Source organism: Notolepis coatsorum (assembly GCF_963971535.1).
Source record: "Notolepis coatsorum genome assembly, chromosome: 8".
Lineage (NCBI taxonomy): Eukaryota > Metazoa > Chordata > Actinopteri > Aulopiformes > Paralepididae > Notolepis > Notolepis coatsorum.
Genome location: NC_140172.1, coordinates 39,206,529 through 39,222,440, shown reverse-complemented (window position 1 = coordinate 39,222,440; position 15,912 = coordinate 39,206,529). Strand labels below are relative to the sequence as shown.

The window sequence follows — 15,912 nt, the reverse complement described above, 5'->3', positions numbered from 1 at the left end:
AATCTTTTTAATCGCCTGACATTTTTATTTTATTTTTTACTATTTTTTTTTTTAATATAAAGTTTGCCAATAGGGATGTATCAGTAGTATTGGCAGTGGTAGTAGTCGTAATAGTAATCCACTATATTTCTTTATTTTCTAAAAAATAAACCAGTTCAACACAGTTAACTACTTTTGCTTAATTTCTTTGATGGCTCAAATGTATGCTATAGTCCAGTGGTTCCCAAACCTCTCCTCGACACCCCAGCCGTTCCATGTATTTGTTAAATTCCAAGTGCCCCCCGGACCCCGGTTCTAAACGGGAACCGGTACTATATTAGAAAGTATTGACGTTATCGGTACTGCTATCGATACTCTAGAAATAATAATTATTATTAAGAGTTTTTTTTTAGGAATTTAAACGTTGCAAACCATCTCACCTCTGTCTCTGCACGAGAAGCGAGCCGCAGCGAGCCATTATTACTCACACTAAACTTTTTTTGCCATTGCTCGACTATGTGTACTATACATTGGTTTCTTGTTCGAATGCATTTTCTATAGACCAGTGGTGCCCAACCAGTCGGCCGTGATAGACCGGTAGATCAAAGACATGCAATATAATTGATGAGCAATGTTAGCTGCTAACTAGTAATACATAGGCTAAGCTTAGCTTAGCCGCTAACCCTGGAAACCGCTCAAAGCGGACTCCACGACACCAGTTCCATTCGTGAGAAAAGGGGGTGGGTTATATTGACAAGGCTTGACAACAGAGGTTCAAATATAACTTCATATTTATTGGTTATTTGTTTCTTTATATCAGCATCCAGCTTCCACCACGTGTTAAAACTCTTCCTGTGTTGACATTAGAGCGTGACATCATCGCTACGGCAAACTTACACGCTCAAAGCGCAAACCGTAAACAGAACCCGGAGCGCACCAAGACACACAGCCTCTACTAATAACATGGAGTATTGAACCATTTTTAACAGCTGGGTATTGGGTGGGACATTCTGATTTAAGAACTTTCTAAATAAAATAGAAAGTCCCAAAAGTTAATTTATCTGACTGCTTGTATTAATTGATAAAAAAGTAGCCATGTGCAGTAATAGTTATATAAAATAATAATAAAGCAATGTCGATTCTGTTCTTAAAACAATTTTTTTTGCTAAATCAAAAAGAACCGATAAGAGTATCGATAAAGTACCGAACCGTTAAGCAGTATCGATAAGAGTAGTAGTATCGATAAAATCCTAACAATACCCATCCCCACCAGCACACCTTGATTCAACTAATAAAGGGCTAGTTAAGTTGAATCAGGTGTGCTGGTGGTGGAATTTAACAAATACATTGAACGGCTGGGGGTGCTTCGAGGAGAGGATTGGGAAGCACTAGTCTAGTCGATTTTGTGTTTTGAGCACAAAGTTCATCATAGATCTAGCCTCTTTATTTTGCTCTCAAAGTGCACCAGATTGATGCATTTAACTTTAAAATGTACAAAAAACTAAAAGTTCAGGGGGGGGCATGCCCCCGGACCCCCCTAGCGGGTCGGAGGTTCACCCCCCATAGTGTCTGAAAATCCTGTGGGAAACACTGCGCTACACTGACCAAGGTCGCTGAGAGACAACAAGCATTCCGTGAAGACCTGCCCTACTCTGCCTCTGATTCGCAGACTGTGGGTGGGGGAATGTGATTGGACCAAAGCAGAGTAGACAGACACACACAGCAGCGTTTCCGTTAGCCGGTAATTACCGGTATTTGACCGGCAAAATCTGTTGAAGTCCGACATATTTAATCTCTCCGGTCTTAATGTCCGGTGAAAATAATTCCCTGAGTCTAAGCACAATTTGATTATTTGAATTGTATTAAAATAGGCTAAAATTAAATAGCCTATGCGATGAACGAAACGATCATTACATTTGTTTCCTCGTTGCTTCTAATAATGACAACGACGTTGTCAGCGAGAGCTTAGTGCTGGGTGTGCGAACTTTTGTGAAGCTGCAGAGCCGGAGCAGCAGCAGCACAATGCAGTATTCCAGCAGTACTCCAATTCAGCCATTTTCAATTCAATGTTGGGTGGGGGGCAGGGTTAGAAATTAACGTTTTTTTTCAAGGGCTTTTTTTGCCCCCCTTAATTGCTTTTTTTTGTATTTCGGGGGCACAACATTTTTATAATGAAAATTAACATAAAGATTATAAAACATTGTTGACACTTTTTTTACAGTCTTCGTCCCTATGTTTGATAACGTAATGTTAATGTCTCCATATATAGGGCTCTACGCTAACCTTTTTCCCAAGGAGCACATGTGCTCCTAAATAAAATGTTAATAAATAAAATCTAAATACAAATTTAGGAGCACACAGAAATTTAGGAGCACAGTGACAATTGTTCAAGTAACACACACACAATGTGTGACATCATGGCTTGGTTTCATGTTTTGAGGTACCTTCAATTATCTGTAAATAATACATACATACTCTATCTAAATAGATTAAATATTATTGTCCTTGAGTGAGGGCAAGTTGTGTTGTTGTCTTGATATAATAACCGGTTGCCTCTGGATCAATGAATGTCTAATATTGAATAATATTATTAGATATTTTATTTTTAACATCCCTAATTCCAACAGTCAAGAGGCTTGTTTCAAATTGATGAAAAACCCCACACACGCAACGTTTGTGAGTATAGGCTCTGGCCAGATCGATCAATGAAATACGTTGCGCGCTCAGCGCTGTGGAATGAAGGAAATGCGCATCGGGATCGGATTTGGATGTTATTCTTTTGGAGTTGTGTTACAAATGGAATGGTCTTTCCCCGCCGAACACAAGTTACTTAACGTTACACAGAACACAGGTCGCGCTATGCAGATGCTTAGCTTGCTAACGTTAAGATAGCAGTGTAATGCTTGATGAGAGCAGAGCGCTCTCTGTGTTCGCAGCACCTCTCAAGTGCCTGCAACACGCAGCGGGCCCCGCCTCCCTCCTCCTTGGAACAAACATTCCACCCAAAAACTGAATTTCAGTCCAGTTTCAATCTGAACTATTAACAGCAGAGCTGTTTTGTAATCTTCACAATCACTCGTCTGTCTCGCACACTGCAAGTAAATGATTTTTCCGGTTTGCACACACACATATTATTAGGGGCAATACGAGGGAAATGCTCGCACTGTAGAGCATATATATAATTATATATATAATTAGTAAACTGTCGGGGGCTTTTTTTGCCCCCCTTAACTGATTTTCGAGGGCATTTGGTCAATTTTCGAGGGCATTTTGCCCCAAGCCCCCGTTAATTTCGAACCCTGGTGGGGGGCGCTGCTGTGCGGTCCCCAGAAAAGAGCCAATAACAGCTGAATCAGCTGCTCTGCAGCGCCATACTCTTTGCAAATAAGTCGTTGCGAGGTGAAGAGTCGTCACGCAAACCCACGACGATAATGTTGCCGTCTCTCTCTGCCAAATTTCTCAGTTCTTCGCTTGATATAATTAATACAAATGTCCAATATAACGGAATTCGTTAGCTCATAAAAATGTGATTATAACAGACTGTTGTTTATTAATGTCGGGCGACTGCCCACGGACACCTATTTGATTTAAAGTCGGCAGCAGCACGAGTCTCAGGACTTATTTTATTTGGAATATAATGACTTTATACGCAAAGGTAGCCTAGTTTTAAGTAAAAATATTATAAATCTACATGCCTTGATGATGTCATTCTTTTGTTTTGTTGTCATTTTGCCTATCAATTGTTTTTAATAAACTCTGACCGGAATTTCTCTCATTTGACCGGTAGATTGAAATCTACCGGACACTGAGGCCGGCAACAATTTTTTCTAACGGAAACCCTGACACACAGACATTGGAGCAGGGGGAGACGCTGCTTGCAGTTGAGATAGCAGAGAATTTTGACTCGTTGGTGCTGTCTCGCAGATAATACATATGAAAAGTATAATTTGCTCAGAGTCCAGAGACAGTTGTGGTTCGGTCCCGATCTGGACCGGAGTCCGGACTTTGAGAATGCCTGTGTTAGACCTACACAGTATAATACTGCCAGCTGCTATAACAAAACCAAAAATGATGGAATTAGCTGCACTTGCACAAGCACGTAGCGTGACCATGGGAGAGGGCTGGTGATGTGAGACACTCAAGTCAAGTGTAAGAATATACTGAGATGACATTAGTCTTTTATATTAGCGGTACCTGTGACCGATGCAAGTTTACCATGTCCAATTAATCCCCAGACACCTCATATGAAAGAAAACTCCTTTCACTTTAGCTATGAAGAGGAGCATAGAAAAGAGTGGATGAATGCCACTGAGCAGTGATTTAAGGTGAATGGCTACATTCCTTAACACTTTTGATGCCACGGACGACATAACACGTGTTATCAGCCCGCCCCCTGAATGCCCACGACGACAAATATAGTTTTATTTTTTATTAGCGATCTGAATTCATATTTCATCAACCGAGTCTACCGTTGGGAAACCAGCCCCATCGGGAGCTCAGATGTGAAAAAAGCACCCCCTATCGTCTCCCAGACGGTAATGCACCCTTTTGGAATGGACTCAATGAAAATGGATGAGAGAAAAAAATCCAGAATCCACATTTTACTTCTCACGCATGTACCCCGAGCCGATCGGATTCATTGTGGGGCTTCAGAACAGCGTGTAATATGTGTTTACAGTATTGGATCAATAAAAGGATCGATTTTTGGAATGGCGATCAGGAATTGGAATAATCTTTTTGGATACCATCCGATCTCAGGTAAGGAATCTATTTTACCAGTCTTAGGATAATCAGACCTGTTTTCACGGAGATATAAGCTTTTCCCCTATGTGTGTGTGGCTGTGCGAGCAGGAACTAAGAGAATCGATTTTCAGCTTGCCTATATAGCGTGCATACGTACACATATACTATCGATAATCTAGCGTTTATTTGAAAACGATTCATAAATAGGCCGAAAAATGACAACGTTCTAGAATATTCCAGTACAGGGCGTTTATCACGGAATCTTTTTATTTTCCTTGAAAACGAGGGCTTTTCAAAATGCTATAAAACGGAAATGAACCGATTAAAAAAAAATCCGCTTCGACAATGTTGACTGGAAAATGAGTCATTGATAAGCGACGGGCAGATTAGACACATAGCCATAATTTAAAACATAGATTAGGCGATATTAACGCTAACATTGAAGTGGATGATGGGCATTCAAGGGGGTAAAAAGGAAAACACGGCCGGCTCTGAAAGTGTTAACAGTTGTCTCCTCCCTTAGGTAATAGCTAAGCAAAATGCATTATCCACAGCAATAATAATGAAGGCTAAGAACAGCAGGTTAAGAGAAAAGATACCATGATTCACAATTGACTATAGCCTAAATCTACCATTAAAAGGTAGAATAGTTTTGGTTCTTCTTGATATAAAATGTTTCTCGAGTTACATGCCGATATGTGAGGCGTGTGCCAAAGTACATGGCAAAATCAGATTACCACCCCCGACTCACAGGGCTGTAGCTCCGTCAATCATTTGGCGATCTCGAAAATTATTGGACAGGGTTGTAGCCAATGAGTGTGGCTTTCCAATGATACCGCACATGGGGATGTGCGAATCAGGAATCAAGGTGAAAAGTCACGAGCGAAAACCGGAAGAGAAAAAAAACGCTGAATTAATTGAAGTCAATGAGGAAATGGTTTAGTGGAAAGCTTTTTTTTTTTTCTTTTTTTTACAGTTTACCAAAATCACTCCTAATCACTACTTTGGCGGCTTTGGCTCAGGGGTAGAGCGGGTCGTCCAATGATCGAAGGGTTGGTGGTTCGAATCCCGCTCAAGCCCATGTCCATCCCATCACCGTTGTGTCCTTGGGCAAGACACTTAACCTACTTGCCTCGTATGAATGTGTATGCATGTGAATGAATGTTGGTGGTGGTCGGAGGGGCCGTAGGCCAGTGTTTCTCAAAGTGGGGGGCGCAGAGGCATGACATGAGTGGGGGGCCTTGAGATTTATTAAAAAAAAAAAAGAAATTGATTACAGAAAATTATCACTAAAGTGCCATCTGTTGCAGCTGCACTGTTCTCCATGAAAATACCATTTCTCAAAATCTGAAAATCATTATTTAATAAAACACAGAAAAGGAGCACCAAGTTACTCTGGATAAAAAAAAAACTTTACAGACAACATTGAGACAAAGCTTCCTGACACATCTCCATCCAAACTCTTGGAAGAACTCTTTGAAATCTCATCTGATACCACCTAGAGAGCTAGTTCAGAGTGTGGTGCTGAGTACCAAGTATCTCATCTCATGGCCCACCAAGTATCTCATGATGCAGCAGTTAAGGTGTTGATACCATTCAGCACCACATACAGTATCTGTGTGAAGCTGGCTTTTCATCCATAACAGCTCTGAAAACAAAATATAGGGCCAATTTGAAAGGTCACGATATTGGTGTTTACATTTACATTTAGTCATTTAGCTGACGCTTTTATCCAAAGCGACTTACATGTTCTGTACGACAAGCCATCAGGAAGGGCACAACTCTATCAGCTGAGCAACAATGTTCATCAAAGTGTTGAGTGCTACAGTGTAGGTTAGTTTATTAGGACAAGTGCATGACAGTACAGTTAGTTAGGGTTAGATTCTTTTAATTTTTTTAAATTCAGATAATGGTTGAAGAAGTGCATCTTTAGTCGACTGCGAAAGATTGGACGTGTTTCGGCTGTCCTAACTGGGGTGGGTAGTTCATTCCACCATTGTGGGGCAAGGACTGAGAATAGGCGACTTCTCTTTGATGACCCTCCCGGAGCTTGGATAGGAGTAGGTCTGAGGCGGCCAGAAGATGCAGAGCGTAGGGGTCTTGAGGGTGTGTAGTTAGAGACCATTGACCGGAGAGTGTTATTTCAATAAATTTAAACATGGCCCATTTCATAACTATTTTGTTGGGGCGAGGGGAGGGGGGAGCCCAAAATATTTTGGTCCGCCAAAGGGGGCCCCGACAGAAAAAGTTTGAGAAGCACTGCCGTAGGCGATGATTATTCGCCACGCTTCCGTGAGTCTGCCTCGGGGCAATAGACCTGTCGCTAAACCACGACCCAAAATAGAATTTGTCCAATCATATCACAGCAAAATCCTCGCTGCACAAACCTCGGTCAACTAGGTTTGTAGGCTGTATCAAACCAGACGGCTTTGATCGAAACCACTGTCAAGAGTTCAGTTTTATGTTATTATCTACATAATATCCGATGGTGAAACGCTGTGCGTGGGGTACCTGTAATTCGGACACCAGGTACCCTGAAAGACTGGATGGAGGAGTATATTTCATACCTTTTCCGAAGCCCAAACGAAAACTAGAGAAGTGCAAGCGGTGGATTCTACTGTGTCGTCGACCACATACACAACTGAATGTGAAGACCATTACCAAGGACACTTATGTTTGCTCAAAGGTAAGGTCAATTCATAGACATAATATTTGACGGCATGTATTAGAAACGTAGACCAAACATTAGTTTGCTAACGTTTGACTTTGACTGCGAACTAGCTATTGTATATCCAGCCTAGTTAGCTAAAGTTAGCAGCTACCATTACCAAGGACACTTATGTTTGCTCAAAGGTAAGGTCAATTCATAAAGACATAATATTTGACGGCATGTATTAGAAACGTATACCAAACTATTAGTTTGCTAACATTTGACTTCGACTGTGAACTAGCTAACGTATATCCAGCCCAGTTAGCCAACGTTAGCAGCTAGCTAACGTTAGCTGCCAACATGTAACGATACCGCAGATATTTCTGCATCATAAGGTTAGCTTTCTGCATCATAACGTTAGCTTATACTCTGGACTGGATTGATAGCAGGGCTAGTACTAGTAGAGCCAGCTAGTGGTAAATAAAAGTTATAAACAGAACCTACCGGGCGGTTAGGTGGTCGAGCGGAGATTGCGTTCGTCACCAGCCCCGGAGCTGTGAGCTTGGTTCGCCTGTTCGAATCCAGCTCACAGCTCCGGGGTTGTCACCAGCTTGGCTGGCCGTCTGCACTGATACAATTGGCTGTATCAGAGGGTGGGAGAAGCTGGCGGGGTGGGTCCGGGTCGTTGTAAACAGCGACTCCTACAGTTCGGTCGGGGCGCCTGCTAAGCGCGGATTGGACGTGAGGGGGATAGTGTGGTCCTCCCACACGCTACGCCCTCTCAATGAGAATCCGCGCTGCCAGGTGAAAAGAAGCGGTGATTGGCTGGACGTGTGTCGGAGGAAGCACGTGGTAGCCTCCACTCTCCCAAATGATCTGACTGTGGGGGGTAAAGCGCAGCGACCAGGAAGGGACTGGGAATTGGCATACGACTAACATTGGGATGGGAGAAAATCGGAGGAAAATGGGAGGAAAAAAAAAAAAAAAAAAAAAAAAAAAAAAAACCTACCCTGGTAAATAAAGGTTATACACAGAAGAACCTACCCTGGTAAATAAAGGTTATACACAACCTACCCTGGTAAATAAAGGTTATGAACAGAACCTACCCTGGTAAATAAAGGTTATACACAGAACTAGTGATGCACCGATGTGAAAATTGTGGCCGATACCGATATTAACACTATGGTCGCCGATGACGTGTTTAGACGTCATTCCTAGCCATGCTCATTCTGCCGAAGACGCCGTAACTCGTCTTTGATAAATATTTCAAAAATCTGTGATCGAAATCATATTTCCCCTCCGGAGCCCTGAGATACACTGCAAAGCTCCACTCAACTCTCTAGCGGTTCAAGAGCGCCATCTGGTGGCCGATCGGCAGATCGCCAACAGGAAATGACCCTGTAAACCGGAAGTGCTCATCCATATGTCGTCCGGGCACTCGCTATCGTTAGAGAGACTCCGTCTTGACAGTGAACATCGATCGGTGCAAATAACTCGAAAAAACAACATGATTTGGACGTATATACTATTATACAACCTGGAAATGGATCGGGCATTTCTCCATCCCATAATAGAAAAAATTCTGTTCCACGCTCATCTGCCAGCGGCGTGAGGAAGCCACGGTGAGTTGCAGCGTTATATTCTAACGTGTTCCATATAAACTTCTATGATGATCATATGACCCACACTGGATGAATCATCTAACGCTGCCCACGGAATTATAAACGCCCCCTCGCCCATCCGGTCAATATCAGATGATACGTAGTAACTTCTAGAACCACGTCCAGTTGAAATTTTTTTATCTCGCGCCGATTGCTATCAAACTGTAATTCATAATAAATATAATGCATTTGGAGCTATAAATCAAGTTCTGGAGAAAGCTGCAGAAAACGATAAAAACATACTTATACTTTAGACCATATTTTAGTATGAATATGTGAATGAAAAAGTTTAACATTGCTACACCCTGAACAATACATATAGGACATTAAATGGGCCATAATAATGGCAATTTAGCAATAGAATTTAAAAAGTTATAGCCCTGCAAAGAAGGGGAACTTCTCCATAGACAAATAGAGCTGGCTAGGGATGGTAAATTATGAATTTAACCATGGCGATCAAAGTGTTAATATTGCTGTTCTGGCCGATAACGATATTTACCGATGTCGATATCTCTGTATAGAAAACACTTTTTTATGATAATCAAATAAAGAGCTATTTTCCAAAACGCATAATTTTTTTACTTTTGTAACTTATTTTCAGAAATGACTGATATTTTGAAACTATTTAAGGCCAAAACATGTAAAAAAAAAAAAAAAAAAAAAATCGGCCCCATCTTGATATCGGACCGATACCGATGTGTAAAAAAACGGCCATATCGGCCGATATTATATCGGCGGCCGATATATCGTGCATCACTACACAGAACCTACCCTGGTAAATAAAGGTTATACACAGAACTAGGGATGCCCCGATCACGTTTTTCTGCAGATATACCCTACTCCCTCAGCTATCCCCGTTAGTGACTGCGACACAAGCCGGGCTTCGAATATGCATCGAATGAGTGTTATAAGACATTGATATCAGGAGCTGTCTGTAGCTACTGCTAGCCGGAAATATAACGTTAAGACAACGCCTCAGTGAACTATTTAGTTGAATGGGACATTTCGTTTTGAACAGTGAGCTAAGCTAACGTGAGCTAACAGAGGTATCATACACTAGTACTAGATAACTAGACTATTGCTGGAGCATTTGTTGATATCAGGAGCTATCAGTAGCTAGCCGGCTAGATACCGTTCAGTTAGACAATGCCTCATCATGTATTAAACTAAAAGTGAATAGTTGACTGGGTCATTTTGTAACGGTAGCTAACGTTAGCTCATGGAGGTCCCGTCCCACTAGACTAGACTAGACCCGTGTTTACATGCGTGCGGGAGGAGCTGGAGGAGGAGCAGACGCGCAGCACTGTGTGCAGCTCCCGGTGTCTGAGACAGAACTCAGCGAGTGAGATCTGTTTTGACGATCGACGAAAATAAAGCATTATCACCGATCACCGATCGCATATTTATACTGATTATCGGCCGATAACGATCGGTGGCCGATCGATCGGGGCATCCCTACACAGAACCCACCCTGGTAAATAAAGGTTATACACAGAACCTACCCTGGTAAATAAAGGTTATACACAGAACCTACCCTGGTAAATAAAGGTTATATACAGAACCATAAACTAGACCCAACCATAACCATAAGCTAACCCTGACCATACTCTTAACGCTGACTGTAGCCACTAGGTTTATTCCAAAAGGCCACAGATGAGTGTGAGTGTATCAACCGGTTTGTAGGAATCAATAAAATCCACTTTGAGCTGCATTTAATGTATGAAAGATGCTCCAGGGGAGCTCCAGTAGCTCACCGCGTACCGCGAGTGCTATTTCAGCGCCGTGGTCGTGGACAACCGTGCTCGTCACGGATCTGGGGCTGAGCGCGTTCGAATCCCGGACGGCAGCCGTGCCTTTCCCAGAGTGTCTTCCCCCCCATCTGAACCCTTTCAGCCTGCTTCTGTCGGTCGAACTTGACCAAGTATGAATGCGATGAAAAAGCGATAAACGCTAAAAAGAACCAGCTGACTGGTCAAAGTTTTAAAAAAGAAAGATGCTCCATAAATGAACTATTATTATCCGTCTATGGTTAGCTAATACTCAGCTTTTTGTGTTTTTTTCACAGAATGAGGTGTGCTGGAGATGTTACTGCCTCTCCCCCTCATCCCTCTCTCCTTATCCATCACCTCTCTCTCCTCCCCTCTTACTACAGATGAGGAGTGCCGGTCTGTGGACCAGGCTCCCCGGAAGGTGGACATTACTAGAAAGCTAAAGAATGCTTAAAATGTATAGGAATGTTAGAGGTTCTAGAAGGTACTACTATGACATCATCACCAACGTTCCAGAATGATCGGGCAGCACTAAGGTTCTAGAATGTACCGCCATGACATCACACACGTTCCAGAATGTTCGGGCGGCACTAGTTTTCTAGAATGTTCCTAACAATAGGTCCGTGGGTGAATTATGTACCATTACAATCACTACAGTACTGTATTAAGTTTCAAAAGTAAAAGTACAGTACATATTCTATAGGCATCTACTACTTAATCTTCATCAACAGTTGCTGATATTGCAAATGTCAACAGACCAGGCTATTCATCCATAATGGAGATACTAGAAGAAAGGGTAACCAAAATCAACATGTTTCTCCTTCCAAGGGTCATCAATAATCACAGCAAATGTTGTGACTATGACTAACGGGTCAGGAGTTGGACAATGTGATTGACACATAATATTGTTCGCTATTCCAGTTTATATCGTACATCCATTTGTGTAACTGTAAATCCATGTATATTTATTGTATATATTAAAAATAGTGGCTATTTATGTACACTTTAGTTGTGGGTTTTCTTTTCTAATCAGAGTGATCTATCTTGAGAATGTGTTGTATATGCATTTATTTATATTTATATTAAATATAACTTATACTTAGTGTTATAAGAAAAGTTATAAGAAAAAGAAAATGTCCTGTACCCATATACTGTGATTTACAGGTATTTTGGTAAATGGCTGTATTTATATATCGCTTTTATCCAAAGCGCTTTACAATTTGTTTCTCACATCTTACCCATTCACTCACACACCGACGGTGGAGGCAACCATGCAAGGTGCCAACCTGCTCATCAGTGTCTTGCTCAAGGACACTTCGACACGCTGCCCGGGAGGAGCGAGAATCAAACCGGGAACCTCCGGATTACCAGACGACTGCTCTACTCCCAAGCCACTGTCGCCCCCTATTATTAGGTCCATTTTATTATTAGGTATTTTTACTTTGGTCTCTATCAATATACATTTATAGTTAGTGTAATCAATCATTTGACCTGATGTACACTAGAATGTGCAACATACCATTCTCTGACGTCTCACCCCTTTATGGATGAGGATTGTTGGCAAGTGACAGCACTCACTTTTTTCCTCATTCTAGTGACTAGTAGTGACACAACTGTCGGGTCTAGCTCGTATACTGCGTTGGCCCACTAGCCTTAAACTAAATGTATCAGCAATAATCATGGATTATCGTCATAGTTCTTGTAATCTTCAATCAAGTCAACTGTAAGTAATGCGACGTTATCTATAGCTAATGCTTGCATCACCATGGAGGTCTAAGGTAAATGTGTATCTCATGAACGTACTTTTCCACTGCATATTGTAACCCTCTCTGTCTCATATTGTAACCCTCTATTGTAGCTTACCACCACCGGTATGACTGTGTATGAACGAATAATGGACTCTGTGAAGCGCTCTCGGTGTCATGAAGAGCGCTATATAAATCCAAGCCATTATTATTATTATTACTAAGACTTCAGGCTATGGACCCAGGGTGTTTTACAGCTCCTCATACTTTTTTTTTTGGAAATACTATATTTGGATATTGCAACTACTACGGAAAGTTTTTCTACAAATCAAGTTCAGACCTATGTTACTCTATTTCATTAGCATTAAACGTTTTTTTTTATCCACTTTTTCTCCCATTTCTATTTTTCTCCCATCCCAATTTCGTATCATCCAATTCAACCCTCCCCTGTCTCGAACGCCGTTTCTTGCCTCCCATAAGCCGGCTGCAATGTGGACTAAGTCATACATAGCACGAGTCCCCTCCGATACTCGAGGTAAAAGCAGTCGCATCTTTTCACCTGCGCGGCACGATCTTTCAGCGTCAGGGGTCTGCGCTTTGGAGGGGCGCCGCCCCCATCGCTTCCTGATTCTACTGCGCAGGCGCACCAACCGACCTGTAGGAGTCGCTGTCCACAGCGCCCGATCCCCACCCATCAGTTTCCCACCCCCTAATACTGCCAATGTGTATTAGTACGGACGACCAGCTAAACTGAAAGCAATGTGGAGCGCTGGGCTCGAACAGGCGAACCCAGCGTCTCCAGTATTCGTGGTGAGTGCCTTGCCCACTGCACCACGTAGCCGCCCTCATTAAAAGTGATTTTAAACTGAAACTTCAGAATGTTATCTTTCAAAAGAGACCAGGCTTATGCATGTGTTACAAGTATAAAGTACCGGTATAGTATTTGTTTTTAAAAATAGTATGCAGTCCTCAAAAACTAAAACAAAAATGGCCACTTTTTTGGGGCGCCTGTTAACCCCTTCTGCGCCAAACCCGACAAGTCTGGTTTCGTTGCCCAGGGGAGTCTGGTCTGTGTACGCTACATGTGGATTATGACTGGGACTTAACGTTACATGTGTGGCTCCAATGGCCATCGTTGTTGTAACTTGTCTCCCTCGCTCAGGTTGCTTTATCTCTGCAGTACAGTAAGGATATAGTCAAGTTGGGAGTTGTGCTTTTGATACAGTGGTGACATTTTTAAACAGGGGACTTTAGGTCAGTCTAAGCGATCAATCAGTGCCATTGGTCGGCCAAGTTGTGACCATGTTCCTGATATGGGTTTAAGGTAAAAAGTTAAACGTACAATGGGCGTAGATAAGCACATTGCAGGGCCCTCTGGAGTATCCCCCCCCCATGTCAGAGGGCCTTGGTAGTGAGTCAATTCAGCATGTACAAGAACTTCAATAGACTTAAATACCTGTCTGCTGACCCATCTCCCTTTAGGGTGATGAAGGCATACTGTCGTAGTAACGAGCAGGTATGGACTTCCCCAAACGGAGCAAAAAGCTTGTTGAGCTCTTCATGAGTTGCATCTAAAGGCAGGTTCCCCACAAACAACTTCACGTTTTCACTCATCTCCAACGTTATGACATACAGACACCTATAGAGTAGAAAAGAGAGAGAGCAAGAGACAGTGGTTGGTAAGTTATTATGGTAACACATGGATGCATAGTAGAAATACTAGTCTAGACAAGAGTAACGTCATTCATTCATCCACAGTATCCCCATGGTTGTCTTGCCAAACAATAATGGATCGGATAGCTCGTGATTGTCGTTTAATATCACCAGTGCTAGTTACAATCGCCCGTTGGCCGACAAAAGATATCTGCGATGGAATACTACACACAAATAGACAATAACATTCTATAATAATAATAAACGTAGTTTATTTGCCGTTGCTGCAATATTGGCCAATACACCCGATAACTGACTGGCGACAGTTAAACAGTCTATAGCTAACGACAGCCACGTCGGAATTAACGCATTATTTTAGCTGTAACGTTACTTAGGCTAACGTTAGCTGGCTAGTATCGGTAACTTGGGATCGTTTTCTTAACGTTAGCAAGTGACCTGCTAATATTCCAGATAGCTATGTGAATTCACAAGCAGAAGCTAGCACTAGTTTATTATATTCTGTTAAGTTAACGTTAGGTTTGCTAACGCAACGTTGGATAGTCATGCTAACTGGTATCACAGCTAGCTAGCTAACAAGGTCGACACCGAGCCGCTCTCGTCGTGATGTTAGCGAACGGTTAGCTCGCTAGCTAACGCTAGCATGGTAATATCAGCAAGCTTGGTTGAATGCAGATTTTTAGTCAGATAGCGTTACGTGTACATTGGTATTAGGTTTTTAGAGAACAGTTACGAGCTCTCCGAATGCATTTCTGGCGGATTATAAAACAGGAATATAAGTATTTTTGCGAGGTTGAACACACTGTCGTTCCTTACCAGGCGCGGTGTTCTTCTAGCTCTGCTCGGAGACTCTGGTGAAGGAGGGAGGTGCTAGATCGGACAGGACGGGATTATTTTTTTTTTGCATTTATTTTTGATTTTTAGGTAGTGGGTGTGTTTAAAGTTATGGGTTATGGGTAGGTTAATAAACAACTTTTAAGGTTACAATTATGACTACTTACGGTGTTGCAGCTTGGCCAAACAATTACGACCCCCCCAAATAAAACGCCGATGACCCCGTCCGATCTAACAGCAAAGCAAGCTGAGACGACGAGCGAGACGATTCAATTGGCTGTTACCGTACTTCCTGTCACGTGGGCTTCACAAGGCGCGCGTAGTTGTATGGCGGCTACGCTGCCCCATTCCCCAGCCTTATATTAATTTGGCATATAGAGCTATTGCAAGACCAGTCCTCCTGAATGAATGAATGAATGAATGAATGAATGAATGAATGAATGAATTAATTAATTAATTAATTAATTAATTAATTAATGAATGAATTAATGAAAACTTTATTTAACAGATTGCAGAATGGGTACAATACAGTACGGCTCAATACACACAATTGTTAAGGGGATGCAGACCTGAGAAAGACGTTTGTCTTGTTTCCATCAGGGTCCCCCATTTTCAATTCATATAGACATTTATGACATACACAACATACATGACATTTATGGCATAGGGACATATAGGTATTTAGTACTGATACATTTGTGACATAAACGGTATTCAAATATACAGTACTGTTACCCCTAGATCCTGACAGAGTATATACATATGATGGGGAGGGGACTGTACATTAGGAGGGGGTGGGTGGGTGGGAGAGAAATATACATACGGCGGGGAGGGAATATATACATGCGGTGGGGAGGAGA

The 15,912-nt window shown here is 42.1% G+C and overlaps 1 protein-coding gene across 1 annotated transcript in view; it reads right to left on the bottom strand.

Moving 5' to 3' along the window:
- LOC311233061 (uncharacterized protein) overlaps nt 1–15,234 on the bottom strand; it is a 35,048-nt gene extending 19,814 nt beyond the window's left edge. Inside the window, exons 1-3 of the mRNA XM_084319924.1 lie at nt 15,220–15,234; nt 15,035–15,088; nt 14,004–14,186 (exon numbers count right to left, since the gene is read on the bottom strand). Coding sequence (XP_084176050.1) covers nt 14,004–14,161 — 158 coding nt within the window. The 5' untranslated portion in view covers nt 14,162–14,186; nt 15,035–15,088; nt 15,220–15,234. The remainder of the gene's footprint in view (nt 1–14,003; nt 14,187–15,034; nt 15,089–15,219) is intronic.
- Nucleotides 15,235–15,912: the final 678 nt, after the last annotated feature.